The sequence below is a fragment of the Gymnodraco acuticeps genome, unplaced genomic scaffold (genome assembly GCF_902827175.1).
Source record: "Gymnodraco acuticeps unplaced genomic scaffold, fGymAcu1.1, whole genome shotgun sequence".
Lineage (NCBI taxonomy): Eukaryota > Metazoa > Chordata > Actinopteri > Perciformes > Bathydraconidae > Gymnodraco > Gymnodraco acuticeps.
This window is the reverse complement of record NW_022990238.1, coordinates 6,951,579-6,975,029: the sequence shown is the minus strand read 5'-3', so window position 1 is coordinate 6,975,029 and position 23,451 is coordinate 6,951,579. Positions and strand designations below refer to the sequence as shown.

The following is a 23,451-nucleotide window of genomic DNA, read 5'->3' as shown; positions in this document are numbered from 1 at the left end:
TTGTGAAATGATATACAAATGAAACACATGTTTGAATTATGCCAAATTGTAATCCTTTTTATTCATCATCATACAAAATGAGAAAAAATACAAAATGAGAAATAACAAATGGTACAGAGCAAATTGAAATGTTATTAGATAAACAAGTGACTCAGGTGCTCCCTGAGGCTGACGGAAGTACAGCAGCTTTTTCTGAATATGAATGATAAAAACAAGATTGAAAAGAAGAAGACGTAATATAAATGATAACACATGTAATATAATCAGAATGGTTTATCCAAACTATATATTACAAATAATGCATTTGTCTTAAGAGGCTGGACAATTCGTTTCATGTTTAGTTTATCAGATGATTTTTCTTATAACAAATACGCTTTTTACATTTTCCGAATCTCACATTTAGATTTGCAAGTGGGTGGTTCTTTTTAAAGAAGCTTTGAAAGTCAAATATTCCAAGACAAATAAAGGAAATGCATACATCTTTCAGCTACAATATCATTATCAATATCATTTATTTTGTACAGCAACCCAAATACAACAGCTTATTCTAGGATCACAAAATTTGTGTAATTTACAGCATGTATAACATTTGTTTTTCCGTTTACCTCCAACTAGCTAATGCCCAACCCAGCACCTAACAGTAAAACAGATCTACGACTTAAACATCACCAGCATAACTATGACTGTGAAAGAAACAAATTGGTTTCAATATTTACATTTTTTCAGTTTTCCCAAAACAACCCCTGATGTAATCTACTTTGTTGTTCGCCAGTCTTTCACCAACTAAATCCACCTCGCCTATTTTCTGTCTAACACCAGTCCCTTTTATAAAGGATCTACACGTAGTTTTTATTGGGGGCAGAGGCAGCGCTGTTGCTGTAGTACTTGGCGGTTCCACCGGAGCCAGAGTTGGGCCTGCTGAAGCAGCAGAGCAGACCTCCGGCCAGAAGGAACAGCACACCGGCCCCCCAACCCACAAAGATACATGCTCCGAGCTCCTTCTTCTGGTTAGCATGGACCAGGGGGTCGTTGAAATTTCGCACAACATTGTGGGCGGCCCAGCTGACAGCGATAATCACCAAAAGGCCCGACAGAATCATGCCAATCCCAGACACCAGGCCGATCTTGGGCTTGACAGCTTCGTTCTCTATGCAGGTGGTGAAGTCGGCCCCACAGAAGAGCATCAGGATGCAGAGGCTGCTCAACATGCAGGCGATGATGGTCATGGCACGGGCGGCCTGCAGGTCAGAGGGCAGCACCAGCAGGGAGTCGTAGTTCTTGCACTGCTGCTGGCCGGTACTCTGCACCACACAGTTTGTCCACAGGCCCCCTTGAGTGCTCTGCTCACACGCACACGCACACACACGCACACGCACAGACAGAAAGAGGTCAGTAATTTGAGAACATAATCATTCACTGTATGTCCATTGGTGGAAAGTAACTAACATGTATTTGGGTGTTTCCAGTTTATGCTGCTTTACACTTCGACTCAACAATCCAAAGGGAAATATGGAAGTTTTCATTCTACATTTTTCAAAAGATTAAGCATTTTCAAACAAAACATGATGAGCTCATATCATAGGATTCAATGTTAAAGTTGAAACCCCCTGATTTCAAATCTTCTTTACACTAAATATCCATGACTTCAACAATTAAAGTTACAGTTAAAATAAACATTCTTAGGTTTTACTTTATTTAAACACTCATGACTCACCAGGACTATGATCATGTGTATATATGATCAGATTTTAATTCAAAATGTGGCTTAATCTTGTGTGTTGCACAGAAAGTAGTATCACAAATCTTTTTAATTTTAGAAATGGTGGTTCTGGTTTGTCAATGTACTTAAATAACTTCCAAGTATGTACTACATACTTAGAAGTTATTTAAGTAGCTTTTAATCCAGTGTTATTGGATTTATGTTGGGATTTATATGTTGATTTTACACCCCTCCCATACTTAAACATGTTCTTCCCTTTTCATTACCTGTGCAGTCACAATGTTGGATCCCGTGAAAGAGGACACCCTCCAGCGTGGGACAGCGCAGCATACGATGGTCCCGATCAAGCCCAAGACCCCAAGGGCCACACACACAATATGGACTCCAGCAGATCCCATTCTGTCAAAGTACAATAAAGAAATGCACAAGGGAAGTAATTCAGCCTTATCAAAACATTTCTGGTTAGTTTTTGGTATTGTCTCTCAATACCCAGCTATCATAGGAGGAGGATGCCTTCTTTAATTGGCTTTCCCAAGATCTAAGATTTTCTACTTTTCTTTCCTCTTAAAGGCTTTGAAATGTGTTTATTTTTGTTAGTTGTTCATATGATTAGTTTTATCTGTTGTTGCTCTGGTGTTACCGGTGATCTGTATGGGGGTTTTGTGATCACATAGCTGAACACACAAACATCCAATCTCCCCTCACAGGATTGTGTTGCTCAGGGCTATGTTTTAAAACTCCTTCAAGTCCTGACAGGTCCTGGACTTCTACATCTCTTCCTAGGAATTGTGTAACCACTCCCTCAAATCTCCTTACCTGGAAAATATTTCTCACTGATTTATTTTCAGTTCAGTTTACAATTCAACTTAATGCAAATTAAATTATAGTAAAAAGGTAGAAAGAACTGAACACACACAAGACAGGTAACTATGATGAACGATGCAAATTCTTAGCATGAAAAATTAAGCAGTTTAAGTACTTTTGATTCAAACTAAGGGGATCTTTAATATTATAAATATATTTTATTTAAAATGTTGAGTAAGTTTGAATGTTTTGCTTTGATAATTGGTATATTTTGACATCTCAAAATGTTAAACAAAATAAGTAACTAAAACTTACTTTACAATAAATTGTACATACATTCAAGTGCTAAATTCAAGATGAAATAATAAAAACACATATGCTTAAAATAATTTCTGATTGGTTAAACACATTCTAAGCCTTCCCTTTGTTCTTCATCCATACATACAATTCAAATAATCCTTAAGCATAGGAAAACACTAATAAAAGGCAGATTTTCTTTAAATGTGAATGTCTCATATTATTCCCAAAGATGACCATTCACTTTTACCAAACAAATAATTCCGATAGATTTTTTTAAAGATAATTGATTCCAGTCAGTGTAGCTGGTTTTAGACCAGGACATAAATATCTTGCTTCAAGTATCTCAGAATTACATATATTTTAACTACCACTTTTTATTAAAATGAAGTGACGCATGAGTAGTGTTATCAAATCAAAGATAAATACAAAACAAAACAGTTATTTTGAAAAAACACAAAAATGTTGCTGAGCCTTTTATACTTTCTGATTTTCCTCCCTTACAGCTTTTATTTGCACTTTTCATGATTTACTGGTGCCAATGCAAGGACATTCAACAAATCCCTAACCAATCCTTTCATCTTCTGTCTTGTCAAGCTTTTGCAGAATCATATACCTTCAAAGCCCAGGCTTTCCATGAGAATGAAAAATGGATAGAAAAAGATGCATACCTTATATTCGTTGTCCGCTAGACTTGATTTGAAAACTTCAAAAAATTATGAAGTGTTTGTTGAGATTCTTCCTTTCTTCCTGTGTGAGTTGTTTTTAAGAGGCTGTTTTCTGATGTACAGTACTAGTGTTGTGCAGAGACTGTGATAATATGGGGTATTTGTAGAGGAATGTAAGGGGTAGGGTGGGGTTATACTCCAACAGGGGAGTGCACAGGAGGGAAAGACCTCAAAACCAGACTGGACTTGTCCTATACGCATGTTTCCCTCTCTTTTTCCACCTTCTTTCTGCTATGGCACACCTATGAAAGTCCCTATGAAAAACAATGTTGTGATAGCATCAGTTATCTTTTTTTCTAAATGCATACAAAGATATACAGAGATGTTGCTGTGATTATTGATGAAAGTGAGTGACTCATTGTGATTGTAAACATCATGCGTTGTATACGAAGAAAAACGGAACTGAGTCATCTAAAGGCTGAAAATGTCTTTCTGCTCCCAGACAAAGGCGCCCACACTTCCATACCTGCACGCCCTAGATTCCCCACCCCCATACACCTACCTCTGTTGAAACTGTGATGATGAATAAGGAGACACATTTAGGAAACTGAGACACTGACACAGAGTGGGTTTAGGAATTTTGCGCAAGATTTGTGTGAGAGGTTTCATGGATCATAACGACACAAAAAGGAATGTTGTGTAACTTTAGATGGTTAGACTTTATTAACAAATAAATAAACACTCAGACAAATTGAAACTAACACGCATAGTTTTGGTTTGCATAATCTAGAGACCAATTTAAATTTTAGTCTCAAAAAGGGTTCAGTGATGCAGAGAGACAGACTATATATTATTCTCTATATAACAAGTCAGAGCAATCAAACTCACACATAATTCACATTTCACTTCCATATTAACTGAATTAAACTAGATGCTGTTTTAACTTTAATATTCATCCAAGAGCAGACTTAATTGTAATTTAAAAAAATCAACATAACATCAAATGTCAGCAACAATGAGGAGCACTTTCTGCTACCTATTTGCAATTTCAACCCACAATTGAATTTCCAGTTTGACTTCCTGTGCCACTTTTTTCTCTACAATATCACACACTAAATAAGCTCCATTTCAAGTAAGTGTCCTGTATTCAAATATGTTACTTAGGTTATAGAAGTGTTAGTAGCTAGATTAAATTAAAGTATTAAAGTACTTACAATGCAAAAATACCCAAGAATATAGCCCCTTATTATATTACAAAAGGTTATAAATATAATGAATTACAATATTGCTTTATTATTACAAAAATAGAAACGCTCAAATTAAGCACAAGTACCTGCAATTAGTATTTTAATAAATGTACATACATCCGTTCACTGTCACTGCAAACTGAGCTGAAAAAAATGTGTAACCAACTTTTAAACCAGCTATAGACAGTCAGGAAACATATGCTAATGAAACCCATGATTGATCGTGACTTTCTACTTTCTGCTAAATGTATTAACTAACTAGCAGATAATGTAACATGACCAGGAAGCAGTGATCTTTTTTTATTTTTGTTATGTAACATTGTAAATGTCATAGGAGCCTTTATGGGATCCATCAACACAAACCCAAATGACACTGTTCAAGCACACACAAATGTATTTTAGTCAAGATATTTGCTTTCAGCTATGACAAGAAAATAACATATGTAAATAGCCTTATTGGCTTTTTTGTTCCATCCGTATGATCTCATTTATGGTCTCCGAAATGTTTTTAGATTACGAGGCTGAAAACTCTGAGCCTCATAAAGGACTGTAAACATTCTGTGACTAATGTCCATTCCTTTTATTTTATTCCTAATAATGGCTATTGCCTATCACTTGCCACCATTGGTACGCTGTAGCCTCTTTGGGAAACTAACCATATTATTAACATAAGTATAACCAAGTAAAAGACAGAAAATGAATTGATAAATGGTCTCTCTCTTCTAATATCTCTTAAGCATCAAGAATGATCAGTAGATGTGTTGCTGTTTTCTTTATATTCTTCCGTAATCTGCAGCACACTGCTTGTTTTCTAATGAAAAATAACGAGTAATGGTCTTAAAACATTTATGGATTTTTAAAAAAAAAACTAAAATAAAACGAGTATTTTACAGAAAATGTGGTTTTGATAACCAATGATTCTAAATAATACATCTTCTGGTAAAATACTATTTTATTTCTGAACACTTGAGGGCGCACTTGGATCTCTCTCTTTAGAGTCTCCATTGATGCTGTTACAAGGGGGTGGGGGTTAGGTGAAAGACCCAGCATCCGTCCAATCAAATGCGACAATGTGGGTTTTAAATTGGATGAACCAATCATCTTCTTAGAAACGTGTGAAGAGCTGGTTTCAGCCTCCTACGTTACCGTAGACACTTTGGTGGACACGGCCCTCTCTCAAAGTTCCTGGGGGAAGAGGGAAGGAACCCGGACTAACCCAAGGAAAGGGGCCAAGATTGTTCTCGGAGGATAAATATTTACCTGTAATTCACCCCAGGGAGGATTATTGTCAAACCGAGTGAAAAGGTTCGGGGACATTGTATCTGTTTGTAGCTATGTTACATAGCTAACGTTAGCTAACTAGCCGTTGGTGTATATGTGTATCGTTAGCTTATGTTACATGGCTAGTAGCTAGCTAGCTATCATTTTTAGTCTGCTAACATTGCTTAAATGTTGAGTACATTGATTCACAGATTTGATTCAAAACGAATATTAACATTAACTGTCAGTGTCCGTCTCTTTTTCTGTTTGATCTAGGGTGCAACACGGAAAACCAAGGTCTTGACTGCCCGAGAACGTCAGAAAATAAAGAAAATGGCGGAGCCGGACAAATTAAACATCGACTCTATAATTCAGCGTCTCTTGGAAGGTGAGGAGAAATAAACTTACAATGCAGTGGTATACTTATTTTATATAATGCATATCTTGATGGTAGAGAGATGTGTATTTAATATAGCAGGTAAGTTGGCTAAAGTTAAAGGTAGTTACAGTATGGTGTAGTAGCCTACTTAAGATTTGCATTTGGATAGAACCAAGAATTGTAGCCAAATCCACCTTAACAACTCTTGTCATTAGTTGCGGTATTTGATTGGAGAAGGCTTTTTTTTTAATATTATGGTTTCCCATTTCTGTTTTCATAAGAATGCATGTTACTGTGTTGTATGAAAATCAAGGCGAAATGGGTGACGTTACAGAAGTAAATGGCACGAAAGAAGAGGAACTTAACATATTTTATCAAATGACACCTAGTCATACCTTAGGATTTTATTATTATTAATGCATTTCCTGTTGGGAGGAGTTTAGCTCTCTTTACAATTATAGAATCACTGTTATAGGTTGGTTGATTTGCAACATGGTGGCATGGGAATAACTCTACCTTGTTTTTAGATGTATTGTTTTCATTCACATTAATACATTGACACTTGCTTACTGTAGGAAAACTCTTGTAATCATAGTTTTCTTCAAACATTTGTATCCCCTTTTCCCACCAGAGCTTCTCAGTTACATGAGTGCACTTTTGTTGTGCTTTCTGTTTTGTAGTTGAGGCTCTGATATCAATTTGCAGTCACAACCTTCCCTAGAGTGATTTGTCAATGAGGTGTACAAACAAAGATGCTTTGATTGGCACATGCTCACACTACTGAGAGAAACTGCTGTCCGGCCTTCTATTCTACTTTATGCTGTTTTTGAAGCAATATATGTACTGCCTGCATCAGTTATTTTCTACCTTTGTGATCCATACTCAAAATACTTTACAAACAGTTATTTCTGAGTGCATATATCAGGATAGCTCTAAAAGACATTCTTACAAGTTGTAAAAAAAAAAGTGTTCTCTAGAATGCTTTTGCACAAAATGTACTTTATATGGAGTGATTTGTCATCTGTATTGGCTCAACAAACTGACATGAGCCATTGCTCCATTGCATGCTCACTGTATACAATGTGTGTAAACAGATTTGTTATGCTTGCAGTTGCTTGTGTGTGAGGGAAACAGGGCTGTCTTTATCTTCACGTGATGGTTGTGTAACAGGAGCCCTGTGGACATCAAACAGAAGCATAAATCTCTTCTGATCTAACTGTACAGTTCATATAAAAAGAACACAAAATAAGGTCGTGACCTCTGTAGTTGACCTTTTCACTGGGTGTGGAAGTTGGTATCCAGACTTCTTTGTGTGACTGTTTCACAGGAACAACATCATATTTAGGAGACTTGTGATCTCAAACAAATGTGATTCATATTCCATCTATCAAAAGACCATTTTTTATTTGGATGGTGGGCACTGAAGTGTTTCCGAGGCTGTAAATACATTTGACCTTAGCCCTTTGTTTATTTACCTTATATATATATATATATATGTCTCCTCACGACCAGCCTAAAGCGAGCTGGTGTATGTGATTGGGATTATGGTCAAATCTGCATGTGCAGTCATCGTACCTCCTGGGAGTTTGACTTTGACTGTGGACCCTGCCTGTTATGCTCTGTTTTGTACATGGATTCTTATGCTTTGATAAGGTTGTCTGCAAAGCACAGAGGAACACAAACAAGCCTGATAGTGGCAGTATTTTTATCCTGTTATGTAACTCACTTGACCCTTATTGTCAGCATTTGTGGTTTTATTGCTGAGAATAACTACTCGCCAGAAAAAAATACTATTGTGTTTGCCGCTCTGTTGGAGACTAGTGAAGAATAATTGCCTCGCTGCATTAAAAGACTGATAAATGATATCCCACACTATCTCAGCCTCTGTGGTGAACAAGTTACTTTCTTCGTGCTTGCTGACTGTTTTTTGAGACCAAGGCAAGGCAAACCCAATTAAACTTGTTTGGATAATGATTGTTTCAATTGGATTACTTGCGTATATCTAAAGCTAAGTGAACTCTGGGAGTATGTGTTGCTCATAGCTTGTCTGGAGAGCGTGACATCACATAAGCTCAGCCAGAACGCCCAGCACTGAGTCAGGAGTGCTGGACCAAACCAACTGTTGATTCCAGAAATCCCGGAACCCCAATGGCTTTTCTGTTGTGCTGGTCCAGCTCTTTGTTTCCTGCCCCCTGATCAGCGTAGTGGAAAGCCTTTTGTCTGTATCCCTCTTGGTAAGCTTGCTGTTGCCCACTGGCTATGTGGCTAACTTTGGAGTAAGCTCTGTCAGGGCTTAGCCTTCTGTAATCCAGGTTTAAGTGACAAGCAGTACTGCAGTATTATTTATACCTACTTGTCACTGTTAAGGGACTTACTTTCAGTTCCCATTCCAGGAAAGTGCGATTTATTTCACAACCATTTGTACAAAATGAATACTCTCACTTTCCCTTTGCAAGTGTTTTTCAGTGTTATTATAACTACATTGGGTTTACTTGTAACAATAATTCACAAGTGATAGACGTGTGATATGTTCATGGTTTTTAACATGGACAAAAAACGTAATCTGTATTTTAAAACCAAATGTTCACTTTACAGTCATATTTTGTGATCCATACTGTTTATAGTGTTAAAATGCAGAATGTTTTGAAAGTTTGATTTCTAAATTGTTCATATGTAGTTTAAGAGAAGTGAGAGAACTACCATGAGTTACTTTATTTCGAAGCAGGTCTCAAGCAATGACTGTTTATCCACCTGACAACTCTGAAACTTTATTGAGAGAGCTCTGTTCACACCCAGCATTATATTCATAATTGTCACTATGACAGTTGGAGGCAAGTCTGTCTCCACTGTAAATACATGACCTGTTCTGTAGGCTGTGAGCAATTTGTTGGGTGGGAAACAGAGTGGCCATTATTCGGTTGCACAGCTTGTGTTGGGATTTACTTTGGCATAAAGAAGCACATGTAGGAAATGAGGGTGTGATATCATTCTGCCAGAGATGCAAACAAACCAGATTCCAAACTCCACCAGTCTTGCATAAGGCCAGAGTGTACACGCAGTCGCTGAGATACAGTCGCGTCACCCCACAGTGGGCCTGTCAATGTGCAAATGTTTTTGATCTAAATTATTAGCGCTGGTGATACTTCAATGAATAATTTAAGAATGCCTGTAAGCCTACCAACTCCTCTCCCTTCAGTTGCTGTCTTTTACTTTGCTCTTATCTTCAGGAGCCATTAAGTGTGTCATTTTAAACAAGTTGTCTGTAAAATAAACTTGGTTCCTTGTTGAAGTCCTTATCTTGGGTTTGGCTCCTTTCAGAGTGTGTAATAAGTGTCAAAGATATGACAATTACAGACTTGACGAGCCTTGTGAATTTGTCAGAGTATCAGTGAAAGTAGTTGAATGCCAAAAACAGAAAGTAATATTCAACATTACACGATAGATACAGTTAGAGTTCATTAAAATGTCTGTTTTGTTGGACGTCGTTGTGATGCAGTGTCATAACAATGTGTCGTTCTTAACAGTGCATATTAAGAGGGCCCCAGTTACGTGTTTGAAATGTCTTTTCTACATCAGCTAAAGGGGATGTGGGTTTCTCCTCTTCTTCCTAGCTTGGCTTTAAAGTGCTACATAAGCAGAACGACGTGCCTTTGAGGCTGACAACGTCAGGCAAGTTTCCACAGACCAGGGTTTCTCAGATGCTGCATCTCTGCATCCTGCACATAACCATCTTGCTGTGTTGTGGCTAGATTAAAAGTGTAACTTCTGATAGTAAATAACGATTTAAAAAATGAGGAGTAAATCATACACAATAATCATTAAATAGTGTAATTAACTGCGTATGTGGCTGTAAGACTCGACTAACATTTTCCTGCATTTGGTTGTTCTTTACTTCCAGTCTGGTGTTCAGAATCTGAGGCTCATGTTTCATTGCTTACTCCTTGTGTCCTTCTCCATTCAGACTGGCAGTGTCTTTTTGTTTTGACTATATTTCCCATAAAACATGTTTTATCTTCACCTTTCTTTCAGTCAAGGGCTCTCGACCAGGGAAGAATGTCCAGCTGACAGAGGGTGAGATCCGTGGCCTTTGCCTGAAGTCCCGTGAAATCTTCTTGAGCCAGCCAATCCTGCTCGAACTAGAGGCGCCCCTCAAAATCTGCGGTGAGCTTTAATGTAGTTGTCAATAAGCTTTCAAAATGTATCAAACCAAATGTGAAATACCATAGTAGTTACACTGCAGACTGACTAATGCAGTTCTTGATTAACTTGACAGTTTGCTCATCTGTAAATGCCAGTTGTGTTACTCACCAGCCTCACCCAGTAGCAGTGTGAGAATGGTGTTAACATTGCACTCCTCTGCTGCCCTCTGCAGGCGATGTCCATGGCCAGTACTATGATCTGCTCCGGCTGTTTGAATATGGAGGCTTCCCCCCAGAAAGCAACTACCTGTTCCTTGGAGACTACGTAGACAGAGGGAAGCAGTCACTGGAGACCATCTGCCTGCTTCTAGCCTACAAGATCAAATATCCAGAGAACTTTTTCCTTCTGCGGGGAAACCATGAATGCGCCTCTATTAATCGTATCTACGGCTTTTATGACGAGTGTAAGTGCAGAGTACCTTTGTTAACAGGATCCATGTCCAATCTGCTCTCTTGGCTGGTGCACTTATGTCTCATATTTCCTCTTTTGCTGGTAGGTAAGCGACGGTATAACATTAAGCTGTGGAAGACCTTCACAGACTGCTTCAACTGTTTACCTGTGGCGGCCATTGTAGATGAGAAAATCTTCTGCTGTCATGGAGGTAAGTGTTAAATAAGATGTTATGAGGATTAGGTGATACACACTCAGGGTTTGTCAGTCCTGAAAGTTTGGAAGATGCTTCATTTTGACTGTTAAGTTTTGAAAGTTAGAAATATGCTTGAACTCAAAAATGCTCCTTGAAAATGCGTGATTTTCAACATAATCTCTCACACCGGACGCATGGCGGACCGAAGCTAAATGAGCATTAAATGCATATCATCCGAACAAACAGCTAAAGTCTTTTACTAATACAGATACTATGGGTATAAAGTCTTTTGTCAATACATTTTTTGCAATTGCTTTTATAGCAACAATTTAGACTTGCTTACAAGGGTTGAGAATCTTTAAATGTTTTGTTTAGGTTCCTTGAACATGCTTGAGTTTTAATCTACTCTTTAGCTGTAAGGACCCTTGCCCATCAGAAGATAAGAACTAGATGTGTGTATGATTTCTCTGCAGGCCTCTCTCCTGACCTCCAGTCTATGGAGCAGATCCGCAGAGTAATGCGACCCACAGACGTGCCGGACCAGGGTCTGTTGTGTGACCTGCTGTGGGCCGATCCAGACAAAGATGTGCTTGGCTGGGGTGAAAACGACCGCGGCGTCTCCTTCACATTTGGAGCGGATGTGGTGGCCAAATTTTTGCACAAACATGACATGGACCTAATATGCAGGGCGCATCAGGTAATGTTTAGTCAGTGGGCTTGATGCCCCTACCAACCGAAGCTTTACGATTATACCTCTCTTATTCTTTTCCAATAGTAGTTTGCCTTTTGTTAGGATTTTATATTCAATTCAAAAAATGCTAGTGAACTTATTTAACTTAAAAAATACTTTAATGCCAATATTTCATATTTTGAACGACCTTCTGTGTCAACCAGAAGTAGTGTAACTTCTAGTGTTCCTGTTTAGTTGAAATCTGACTCTGTTGCTTCACTCAACCAACCATACGACACTGCCAACAAGCGAGCTACCGACTGACCTGTTCTTTTTTTTTGTCTGTGTTGTTGACTGTTCCTTTTCCTCCTCAGGTGGTAGAAGATGGTTATGAGTTTTTCGCAAAGAGGCAGCTCGTCACCTTATTCTCGGCTCCCAACTACTGTGGAGAGTTTGACAATGCCGGCGCCATGATGAGTGTGGATGAAACACTCATGTGCTCCTTCCAGGTGTGTAAAGCAGAACCTTTGTTTGTTTTTGTTTTTCTAATTTTGTAATAAAACAAATTTGCCATCATCTGCATGTATTTTGTTTACCAACAACAATTGTTCACAATGGATCATTAATTAGTTGTAATGAATGTGTAGCATTTCCTTTTGGTTATGTTTGATCGTAGTTTTTGATCTTTGCTTTAAGTTGACCTATAAAATTTTTTTTAATAAAATGTGGTTTTTCATTACAGAAGTTACTGTTTATGTCCGTCAAACTAAATAAGAGTTCCTCTGTCTCTTTCACAGATTCTGAAGCCAGCAGATAAGAAATTGTATCCTTATGGCGGAGGAGGAGGAATGGGATCTGGGAGACCGGTCACCCCGCCGCGAAATTCAGCCAAGGCTGCCAAGGCCAAGAAATAACAGCCGCTGGATCCCCCTCCCTCAACCTGCCACCCTGCTGTCTACCCAACTCTTCTTTCCTCTACCTCCCAAACTTGTTCTCCCTCGTCACCAAACGGCAACAAAGCAGACGAGTGTCCAGGGTTCAATCATGTTTTTTCTCTCTGAAACAAACTGCTGGTTTGGCTGTTTGCGTGCACTTTTTTGTGTGAGTGTGTAATCAAAAAAAGTGAGAATGATACAGAGGGAAATGCTGTATTCTGTATGTATGTTTTTTTTCTTTCTTCCTCTTATTCCTGTTCATTTTTCCTTGTCATTTTGTAGAGCTGGGTTCTTCTTCCCGCTCTGTGATGTATATTCAAACCTGGGGGCAGTGAAGGAGGGAGGGGGGCAAAGAGAAAGAGGAGCCTTAGCTGTTTATGTTAAGGCCCCGCACTGTTTAATGCTAAACACAAGCTTTTGTACATCCTGTTTCAGAGGTTTGTGTATGTCTGTGTGATGGGTGGGGGGGGATCAAGTTGCACGCTCAAATGGTAACGGCACATACCACACACTGGGTGCACAGGTGGACATATGTGCAGGTGAACCCTTGAATGAAATGGATTCACATGAATAATACTTTTTTTTCTTCTCTTCCCTTTTTCGAAAACCAATGATTTGAGAACGCAGACATGGATGTGAAATAGTTTTGCTTCTTTCATTTCTTTTTTTGTAGATACATGAAACCTACATGGTTGATTTCTTTCTTGTTTTTAGTTCACTGAAATTACAAGATGAATAAAATAACCATTTATTTGAATTATGCCATCACGCTGCTCACTCTGTTTGCCATTGCTTTCGTGTTTGTCAGCAACCTTTGCCATCAAGCATAGTGGCTGCGCTTGTCATTGAGTGTGGTAGCTTAATCTGACAATACAGCAGCTTAAAGAGATGTCTTATGAATCGGACCCACTCACATATAGACACTGAAAAGTATCATTTTGGTCCGGTTTAGTTTATAGTTAAAACAAAGGGTAATTTCACATGGTTCTTTAGTGTAATCTACTCAAAGATGTAGGACTGAACAGGTGCTCTTAGAACCAGATGTTGCCTGTTTTTATCACAATACTTTTAACTAGAATCTTGACTATGATTATGGAGAACACGTGGTTAATAATCTTCAGCGGGAGGACTAGCAAGTTAATATTATCTGGCTTTTAAGCCGTATTGAACTTTTACAACAGCATACTCAAGATACCTGAGCTGAAAGTGGATAGAAGGTTCTCCCCATAATCACAGGGAGAGGAGATGGTGAATCATTGCTCTGACTTTCCAGTCCAAGTGCTCTAGTCAAGAAGAGCATCATAAAAATAAAGAGTGGGTTTCTTTTTATTTGAACCCACTGAATGAGGCTAGAACTGGGAACATAAGCCCTGAAGGCAGCAGAGTTTGGACGGAACTATTATACTTTTTATTTCTAAAAAGGGTTGCAGATGACCCTTTAAACTTAATAGGGAATAATACTAAGTAATTGTTTCACTATTAAAGTTCCCAAAGCAATAATATACAGAAAAACCAAAATAAATCTAGATTACATTTTTGGCTGCAACATCAGGTAATAACCAGGAGAACAGCTACCACCGTACATGCATTAGTAAATCATTTTTCATGCTTATTAGATTGTGCTTTGTGAACATTTTTTGCCATAATATGGAAGTGCTTGCATTGCTTGTGACGGCAGTCATCATCTTTGAGTTGCTTTCTTTTTGCAGCTTGTTGTTGGAAAAAGCATAAAGAGCCATAGACAGAATAAATTAAAAACTTTAAAAATGAATCAAAGTGGACACTGTGACAACAGACAACGCAGCCAACCTACCTAAATTCAGACTCAAAAATACATTTTTGCTTATTGAAACAGGCTTTTAAAATACATTCTGTCCTGTACAGAATAATGCCATAAACAGGCCATTTTGCTTTCCTTTTTCTGTGCATTAAGTTGGCATACAGGGTGTCCCCAGTGAAAGCATTCCATAGTTCAGCGCTGGCTGTTGCAACTGGTGAAAATATTAATTTATACAGTGTTTCAGGGTGTCTCACTGCCCATTTCTAATTACCCAAACACAGTTTTCCTCCATTACATATTTAGTGTGTCTGGTTTTATTTGTCTGCTGTCTGTCCTCATTCCTCTGTCCAAGTCTGAGCACATGCCACAGCAGCGTTCCAGATTGCAGAGGCAGTAAATATTGTCAAGTTGAGTGCAAGGCATACGCACGTACTCAAGCAGAGGGTGGGGAAGCTGTTTTTCAGCTGTCTGCCTGCCCCATACAGTAAGACCAACTCAGGAAGTGAAATTTAAAATAAAATGAATGGTATGAGGAAATCTTATTTTGTATTCAAATAGTAAGTAATAACATAGTCATATTTACCAGTCGGATGACTTGTCTTTTATGTTCAATTTAAATAAATTGAGCCCAACTGTGGCGTGGTGATGAGTCTATTGGGGAACAATGTTCACAGTGATTTGTTAGTTTAAAGGTCATTTTGATTTGTTAATAACACAGGCCCGCCTTTTGTAAATACAGTTGATATGATTGTCTAAAGGATCTGAAAATATACAGAAATGTCTGACGGTAAAATATTTTAGGTTAATAGGAAATTAAGGCATGGGTGTTATAATGTTGTGGAGAACGTCTCCAATGGAGAGAATGTGTCTTCAACAATGAGGGGACTCCTTTAAGAGAAAATAGTGAAACATTATTGAATTGTACATTTCAGTCTTCTGAAAAAATGGCCACTATCATTCCCATTTTCAAAGCTGTACAAACCTCTGCTTAAAGCATTGTTACTCTATGTTTAATGTTGGTATTTCCACAAAATTATCTGGTCTTTAACTACTTTTTCGTTCATTAATTTTACTCAATTCAATGCTAAATACCGCAAGCTTATTAGTGTAGGATGTTTTTTAATCAATCAGGGATGTTTTGCACCATGCACTGTTGCTAGGTAGATATGAAATGATTAGATTATTATAATTAGGGAAAGAAACAATAGAAATTAACAGTATTTTTTATTTGAATCACAAGTTGTCTCTGTTACAAGGTAAAAAATAAAACATAGAATTTGTATACTTGTGTATGGGTTTCTTTCTAAACATGTCTGACTGCAAAGTGAGATACATTTCAACATTTCACTTTTACATGAAATGGAAAGTAGCTTAGGCATCAGTGGGTTTTCTTTATCCCTTTGTGTGCATTTACTTATTATTATTTATTAGACTTTACCTGGCTCTGCCAGCTACTAGGTAAAATAAGAATTAAATATCTACAACACAGTCCTTCTCGATCCATGTTTCCATGCAGCCTCTTCCCCTTCTGTTTTACACATGGGCCTGGGGTGTGAACCATGTTGGGAGTACTTTGTTAAGAAGCAACTGAATAAAAACATGTGAAATATTATATTATCTTAAATTAAATCGATCGTTTTTACAATTCTTGATCACGGCAGCTACCTGGCGTTATAATCACACGTTACTACAGCTTAAGCACTCACAACTCTTCTTCTCTTAGCGACTGTAACTCCACAGTTGCTTACACTTCTTTCGGTTTTGCTAACGGTAGCTATTTTAGCTTGATAGCTAACCATGGCTACTTCCCCACCCTCGGGTGCTATTTCCTGCTCTATCTGTCTTATGTTTGGCTATTTCCCCTTGCTCCTTTACTGGTACCGATAGGCCTGCGTGTGTTAAATGTAGTACAGTTGCTAGGTTGGAGGCGGGAATCATAGCCATCGAAGCCCGGCTCCGCATTTTAGAAAGTAACTCAGCTACATTAAACCCCATGTTAGCCGGTATAGACCGGCAAGAGGTAGCTTGTACTAGCCGTCCCCCGGCAACTCCCGAGTAGCTAGGAGACTGGGTGACTGCTCAGAAGGGGCATAAAGCGAGACTCGCAGGTCCCCACCAACCCGTTCATGTATCTAACAGATATTCCCATAGGCGGCACGTGAGGCTCAGGTTTGGGAAGGCTAAATAACTTTTTTTACCTGACGCTGCCCGCCCCCGGCGTCTATAGAAAAGAGATCAACTCAGTGTGCGGAGTTTAAATATCTCAAGTCATATTACAGGATAAAGGAAATACAGTTTAAACTGCCGTATGCAGAGAAGACGCCGACGTGTCGCACTTATCATTCATATTACATCATCAATCAGATCATCGATCATATAATATCATAATATAGCCTATCATATATTTCCTTATCTGAGTCAGCTTCTCCAGCCGTATCTGGCCGTGCAACACGGTGTCACATACTGTATGCAGAAGTATTATTTTAAGCAACACATTATGTTGACGAAACACTCGAGTCAAATGTAATTAAAGTCAGATCCACTCGTGTCTTAGATGGGACAGTGATATCATAAAACTATACGCTTTCAAACACTCGGTAGGCCTAGTTATTTTTTAACCAGTTGTTCTGTATTCACCTTGCAGGTGCAACTCTGTGGCTTGTATCCTGGATTATATGTTTAAATCATGGATGTTTAAAGCTCATATTTGTCTAATATTAGTTTACTTTTCATTAATGAAGTATGACGCTGCGCTGTCAGTACACTTGTCCCTGTTTGTGATTGGTCAAATGTAGCTAACCCCCCGTGAACGCGCTCTCAGCTGGTGAGAGAAACCCTGGCTTGATTTACCGAGTTGATAACCAGCGTCGTAGGACCGCTTAGCGAGATCTCGTTTGTTAGTTTGTTGTTGTTAGTTAGTTAGTTAGCTACTCAAACATATCCAGGGTATGTTGAACTGGCTTCGTATAGTTAACTTGGTACTAGAAGTTGAAAAAACAAGTTGTACATGTTGAACCAACTTTCAAGTACTGGTCAATTTTGAGATTTTGTGCTATTTTGATTCCATAACATGTTTTCTTTCAGGCTTTTGGAAGGAAAACGTACAAAATACACATTTAAGTGTTTATTTTAATATAGTTTGTCTATTTGCGTCTGTAGATTTCTCCTAAATTCACCAAAAGTTAGCATTCTAACGTAACATAAAGTACCGCGACCGCTGTGTGCACCATGTCAACAGAGGTATCGCTGGAAAGCTCCGTCTCTCCTGCACAATCTCATCGGATCCAAATATGGTCATTTCCTTTGTATCAGCAACCAATCGTGAAAGCACAAAGGGGTCTTAAACCAAGAAACGAAATCTCATTGGCTGGTGTCAATTTCTGACAACGTGATTCGTTCAGATGCGTCACGTGGTGTGCTAAAACACTTCCTGGTTAGCTTTCAGCTAGAAATTGAAATCTCAAAATGCCAAAAGAACGGCGAAAAAAACGTTCACAGAGAAGACGACAACAATTGTCACTTGCACGAAGCAAGGTTATAAAAAAAAAAATGACCCTGAACATGAAATACCTTCACGGAGTGCGTCGATGCGCAAGCTATCATCCAAAGAACAGGAAGGTTTAGCTAGCGCGTCACTGCAATCTTTAAAGGTCGTTTTCTCAAAATGAGTTTTTTCTCCTACTCTGAGTTCGAAATTTCAACTTCAGTAGCACGTACATACACCAAACCTTCCAGTTATATTCCTATCAATATTATGAAGGCTTTTACAGAAGGGTTTGTACATATATAATTCATAGCCTGAATTATACAACATTGTATACCTAAAAACATGGCGAAAATGGATATTTTAGGGCTGTTGACAGTATTTCCTGATTTATGGAGTGATAAAAAGATATATCCAATATCCCTTCTGTAAAAGCCTTAGATACTAATATGACTACAAAATGAAACAAGAATTTTGAATCTGGCTATATCCAAAGTTCAGATTTCGATTCCTGAAATGTGTTAACATATGTGCATATTTAATGAGATAATGGATAATTTGCATATTTAAACATGCTATTTCAGAAAACTTGTAATACAAAAGACAATTGTCTTATTGTAAGTAATTAACTGGAGAAATTTCTAGCTGATACCTTTAAGTTAAAAAAATTACCCTATTCACCTGGGGTGTCTCGCCTTAACACATTTTTAAGAACTCAATCAAATAAGTTTAACCAAAATCTTCTTAAATTATCTTAACTAATATTTTCTAGTCCAAATAACTTGACACATGAAGTTGAGTCAACAGACTACAAGTTGTATCAACTAATGTATTGAAGTGTAATAGACTTGACAGTAAATGTGGAATCAACTTGACACAACTTAACTCAGTCAAAGCAACAAGATGACTTGACTTAGTCAAATTGAGTCAACAAATCATTTTTAACAGTGCAGGGCACAGGTGGCTAGCAGCGCTAATGTCAAAGACACAGACATTATACATTATATTTGTATTTTACCAGGATGCAGTGACACAAATATTTGGGAAGGCTTAGCCTTCCCTAGCCTACAGCACCCGCCGCCCCTGGATATTCCCCACTCAGCGAGACACCCGCTGAGAAGCCAATTCTGGTTATTGGTATAGATCTATTATGAGACACGTACATTTAGAGACCAAAGCCTCCACAGTCACATGCATTCCGGGGGCCAGAGCGGGCGAAGTTGAGGCGCATCTTAAACTGCTGGCTAAGAATACACGTAAATACAGTAAGATTGTTATTCACGTCGGTAGTAATAATGTCCGTTTACGCCAATCAGAATGCACCAAAGTGAATGTGGCGTCGGTGTGTAGATATGCTAAAACAATATCGGGACAGCGTAATTTTCTCTGGTCCCCTCCCCAATCTGATCAATGATGACATGTATAGCCGCATGTCATCGTTTCAGCGCTGGTTGTCTTGGTGGTGCCCAGCAAACAATGTGGGCTTCGTAAATAATTGGACAGCCTTCTGGGGAAAACCTGGTCTGATTAAGAGAGACGGCATTCATCCTACTTTGGAAGGTGCAGATCTCATTTCAGAGCTTTGTGGACGTAATCCATGACAAAGTGGAGTTGAGACCAGGAGGAGGAGTCGCAGTTTTATATGTTTCTCTGCGCTCTCTCCAATAAAATACCCAATATTAACGGTGTGTGTGTCTGCCCAAGGAAAATTTAAAGTAAAACCTAATAGAGGTGTCACACATAATAACTTAATAAAAGTAAATGTAACAACTAGCCTACTACAGTGCAACAAAACAGGAAGATTAAATGTGGACTCTTAAACATAAGATCTTTAGCATCTAAAGCAATATTGATAAATGATTTAATATCAGATTAACATATTGATATATGCTGTCTCACTGAAACTTGGTTGAGACATGAAGAATATGTCAGCATAAATGAGGCCACTCCACCCAGCCATATCAATACTCATATTTCCCGAGGCACAGGTCGAGGAGGTGGAGTTGCAGCCATCTTTTACTCAAATGTACTTATCAATACTAAACCAAAATTAAATTATACCTCCTTTGAAAGTCTCGTTTTTAGTCTTACGCATCCGACCTGGAAAACTGTGCAGCCAATCTTATTTGTTATAGTGTACCGTGCACCAGGTCCTTATTCAGAATTCTTATCAGAATTCTCTGAGTTTTTATCAACTTTGGTACTTAAAACAGATAAAGTAATTATCGTAGGTGACTTTAATATTCATGTTGACGATGATAAAAATAGCCTTACTGTTGCATTTAACTCTATATTAGATTATGTTGGTGTAAATAAACCAACCCACTGCTATAATCACACTCTCGACCTTGTTCTGACTTATGGTATTGAAATTGAGCAACTATTAGTCGAACCGCATAATCCTGCTTTATCCGACCATTTTTTGGTAACTTTTGAAGTACTGTTACTAGACTACAAAGCATTAGTCAAAAGCTCCTGCAGCAGAAACCTATCTATTAGTGCTATAGCCAAATTTAAGGAAGAGATTCCACCAATACTTAACTCGATAGCATGTCTGCATGTAGGGGAGGAAACGTATACAAAATGTACACCACCCCAAATTGATCATGTTGTTGATAGTGCTACAGATGCGCTGCGAATAAAATTGGACTCCTTTGAAAAAGAAGAAAATAAAACAACATAGATTAGCTCCATGGCATAATGCCGAAACCCGCAAAAATAAAGCAAAAGTCGAGACAACTTGAAAGGATATGGCGTTCCACTAAACTTGAAGAATCTCGTTTAATTTGGCATATTACTCTCAATGAATATAAGAAAGCACTGCGTAAAGCGAGAGCAGCCTACTACTCTTCATTAATAGATGAGAATAAGAATAATGCAAGATTTCTTTTCAGCACTGTAGCCAGGCTGACAGAGAGCCACAGCTCAATTGAGCCTTCTATTCCCATAGCACTCAGTAGCAATGATTTTATGTGCTTTTTTAACGATAAAATTGTTACTCTTAGAAACAAAATGAATGACCTCTTGCCTTTGACCAGTATAGTGTTATCAACAGCTCCCGGAAACCTAAGTTCTAATATTACACTAGATAGTAAACTAGAATGCTTTTCAGCCATAAACCTTGAACAATTAAATTCAATGATTTTTTCTTCTAAACCATCAACGTGTATCTTAGACCCGATTCCAACTAAGCTGTTAAAAGAAGTTTTTCCATTAATTAGCACTTCTTTATTAAATATTATGAATATGTCTTTATTATCAGGCTATGTTCCACAATCATTAAAAGTTGCGGTAATAAAACCTCTTCTTAAAAAGCACAACCTCGATCCAGAGGTTTTAGCCAATTATAGACCTATTTCTAATCTCCCATTCCTCTCAAAGATTCTTGAGAAAGCGGTCGCAAAATAGTTGTGTGATTACTTAAAAAACAATTATTTATTTGAAGATTTTCAGTCTGGCAAAGACTAGAGCACTTAGTTGGAATACAGGGAACGGCTTTAGGCTGGTTTAGGTCCTATCTATCTGAACGCTCTCAGTTTGTACGTGTCAACGATGAATCTTCCATGTAAACCAAAGTTAGTCATGGAGTGCCACAGGGCTCAGTGCTTGGACCTATTTTGTTCACACTATATATGCTTCCGCTAGGCAATATTATAAGGAATCATTCTGTAAACTTTCATTGTTATGCGGATGATACTCAACTATATTTATCCATTAAGCCTGATGAAACCAATCACCTAAATAAAATTCAAGACTGCCTCAAGGACTTAAAAACGTGGATGACCTTACATTTTTTGATGTTAAACACGACCAAAACTGAAGTTATTGTACCCGGCACAAAGAATCTACGAAACAAATTATCTAAAGATATACTAGTTATGGATGGCATTAATTTGGCCTCCAGTGAGACTGTAAGGAATCTTGGTGTTATATTTGATCAGGATTTATCCTTTAACGCCCACATAAAATCAATCTCAAGGACCGCCTACTTCCATCTACGCAACATTGCCAAAATTAGGCATATCTTGCCTCAAAACGATGCAGAGAAACTAGTCCATGCATTTGTTACTTCTAGGCTGGATTATTGTAACTCTTTATTATCAGGGAGTACCAAGAAGTCAGTCAAGTCGCTTCAGCTGATTCAAAATGCTGCAGCTCGTGTACTAACCAGAGTTAGGAAAAGGGACCGCATTAATCCTGTTCTGGCTGCCTTACACTGGCTCCCTATAGAACACAGGATAGAATTTAAAATTCTTCTTCTCGCCTACAAAGCCCTTAATGGGCAGGCGCCATCTTACCTTAAAGAACTCATTATACCCTACTGTCCTATTAGGGCATTGCGTTCCAAGAATGCAGGGTTGTTGGTTGTTCCTAGAGTCTCTAAAAGTACAATGGGAGCCAGAGCCTTTTCTTATCAAGCTCCACATTTGTGGAATCAGCTTCCAGTTTGTGTTCGGGCGGCAGACAGCCTATCCGTTTTTAAGAGTACGCTTAAGACCTTCTTTTTTGATAAAGCTTATAGTGATAAAATAAAATAATCTAATACGAGTGCATTGACGTAGATACGTTGTGCCTCTTCACCTATACATTTGAGTTCTTACTCTTTCACTTAAATCCTAAAAACTTAGATCTTATATTTAAAACTTTATCCAAACCTTTTACCTCTATGACCTCTCGAGGTTTATTAGAGGGTGCCCCCAGTTGTTACGACCGGCCCGTTGGCCGCAACAGGAAAGTTAAAAAAGAGACGCTCAAAGTTTCCAAAAATCACGGCACTTTATTTGCAACACCAAAAACAGGAGAGGATGGACGATGGGAAAGGATCACGGAGGGAGTCCTTCTGCAGCCGCCTTGGAGAGAGTACTGACGGCCATGTGACTCCGGGCAGCTGGGCTTAAATAGCACCTCGGCTCCGGCCAGGTGTCCCTGATCCCGCTGATTAGTCTCTTCAGCTCCACCCCATCGCAGGACCTGCAACACACTCACAGGCCCCAGGCTCTGGGGCCGTCACAGAGGGTAACAGGTTGCAGAGAACGCCTAGCCCGGCCGGGTAGTGTGGAACGTAGTCACTGACCCACTCCTACCTCTGACAAATTCAGGTTCCAATGGGGACCTTTTTCCCTGTGTGTGCCTCTCCACCTCTGTTTCCTACTTCTTACTTGCTACCCTTTTCCCTCAACCTATCCTAAGGGAGTGCATGTTTGTAGACACGTTAGTTTAGCTGCTATAGGCTTGGACTGTTGAGGGGGGCACCTTACTCCGTCTTTCTGGCTGTTTGTACCTGTGTACTCTCATGTTCCGATTAACCCAGTTTCCCCCAAATCTCTTTTTTGTGTCCATATATACGCCGGGATCCTGAGTCGAGGCTAATCATGTTGCTGTGGTCGTGTGTCCTGGATCCTCTATCCTGAGCACTGGATC

At 38.7% G+C, this 23,451-nt stretch overlaps 2 protein-coding genes across 2 annotated transcripts; one reads left to right on the top strand and one right to left on the bottom strand.

Moving 5' to 3' along the window:
• Nucleotides 1-30: 30 nt before the first annotated feature.
• cldni (claudin i) lies at nucleotides 31-3,658 on the bottom strand. The gene is made up of 3 exons (XM_034220067.1): nucleotides 3,493-3,658; nucleotides 1,987-2,119; nucleotides 31-1,340 (listed from the first exon to the last, which is right to left on the bottom strand). Exons 2-3 carry the CDS (start codon nucleotides 2,116-2,118, stop codon nucleotides 837-839), a joined length of 636 nt encoding a protein of 211 aa, XP_034075958.1. The 5' UTR covers nucleotide 2,119; nucleotides 3,493-3,658; the 3' UTR covers nucleotides 31-836.
• Nucleotides 3,659-5,838: 2,180 nt separating this feature from the next.
• On the top strand, nucleotides 5,839-15,826 carry ppp1caa (protein phosphatase 1, catalytic subunit, alpha isozyme a). Its single transcript, XM_034220066.1, has 8 exons — nucleotides 5,839-6,041; nucleotides 6,273-6,384; nucleotides 10,405-10,536; nucleotides 10,748-10,978; nucleotides 11,072-11,176; nucleotides 11,635-11,858; nucleotides 12,206-12,340; nucleotides 12,629-15,826. The coding sequence occupies exons 2-8, from the start codon at nucleotides 6,330-6,332 to the stop codon at nucleotides 12,743-12,745; spliced, it is 999 nt and encodes a 332-aa protein (XP_034075957.1). The 5' UTR covers nucleotides 5,839-6,041; nucleotides 6,273-6,329; the 3' UTR covers nucleotides 12,746-15,826.
• Nucleotides 15,827-23,451: the final 7,625 nt, after the last annotated feature.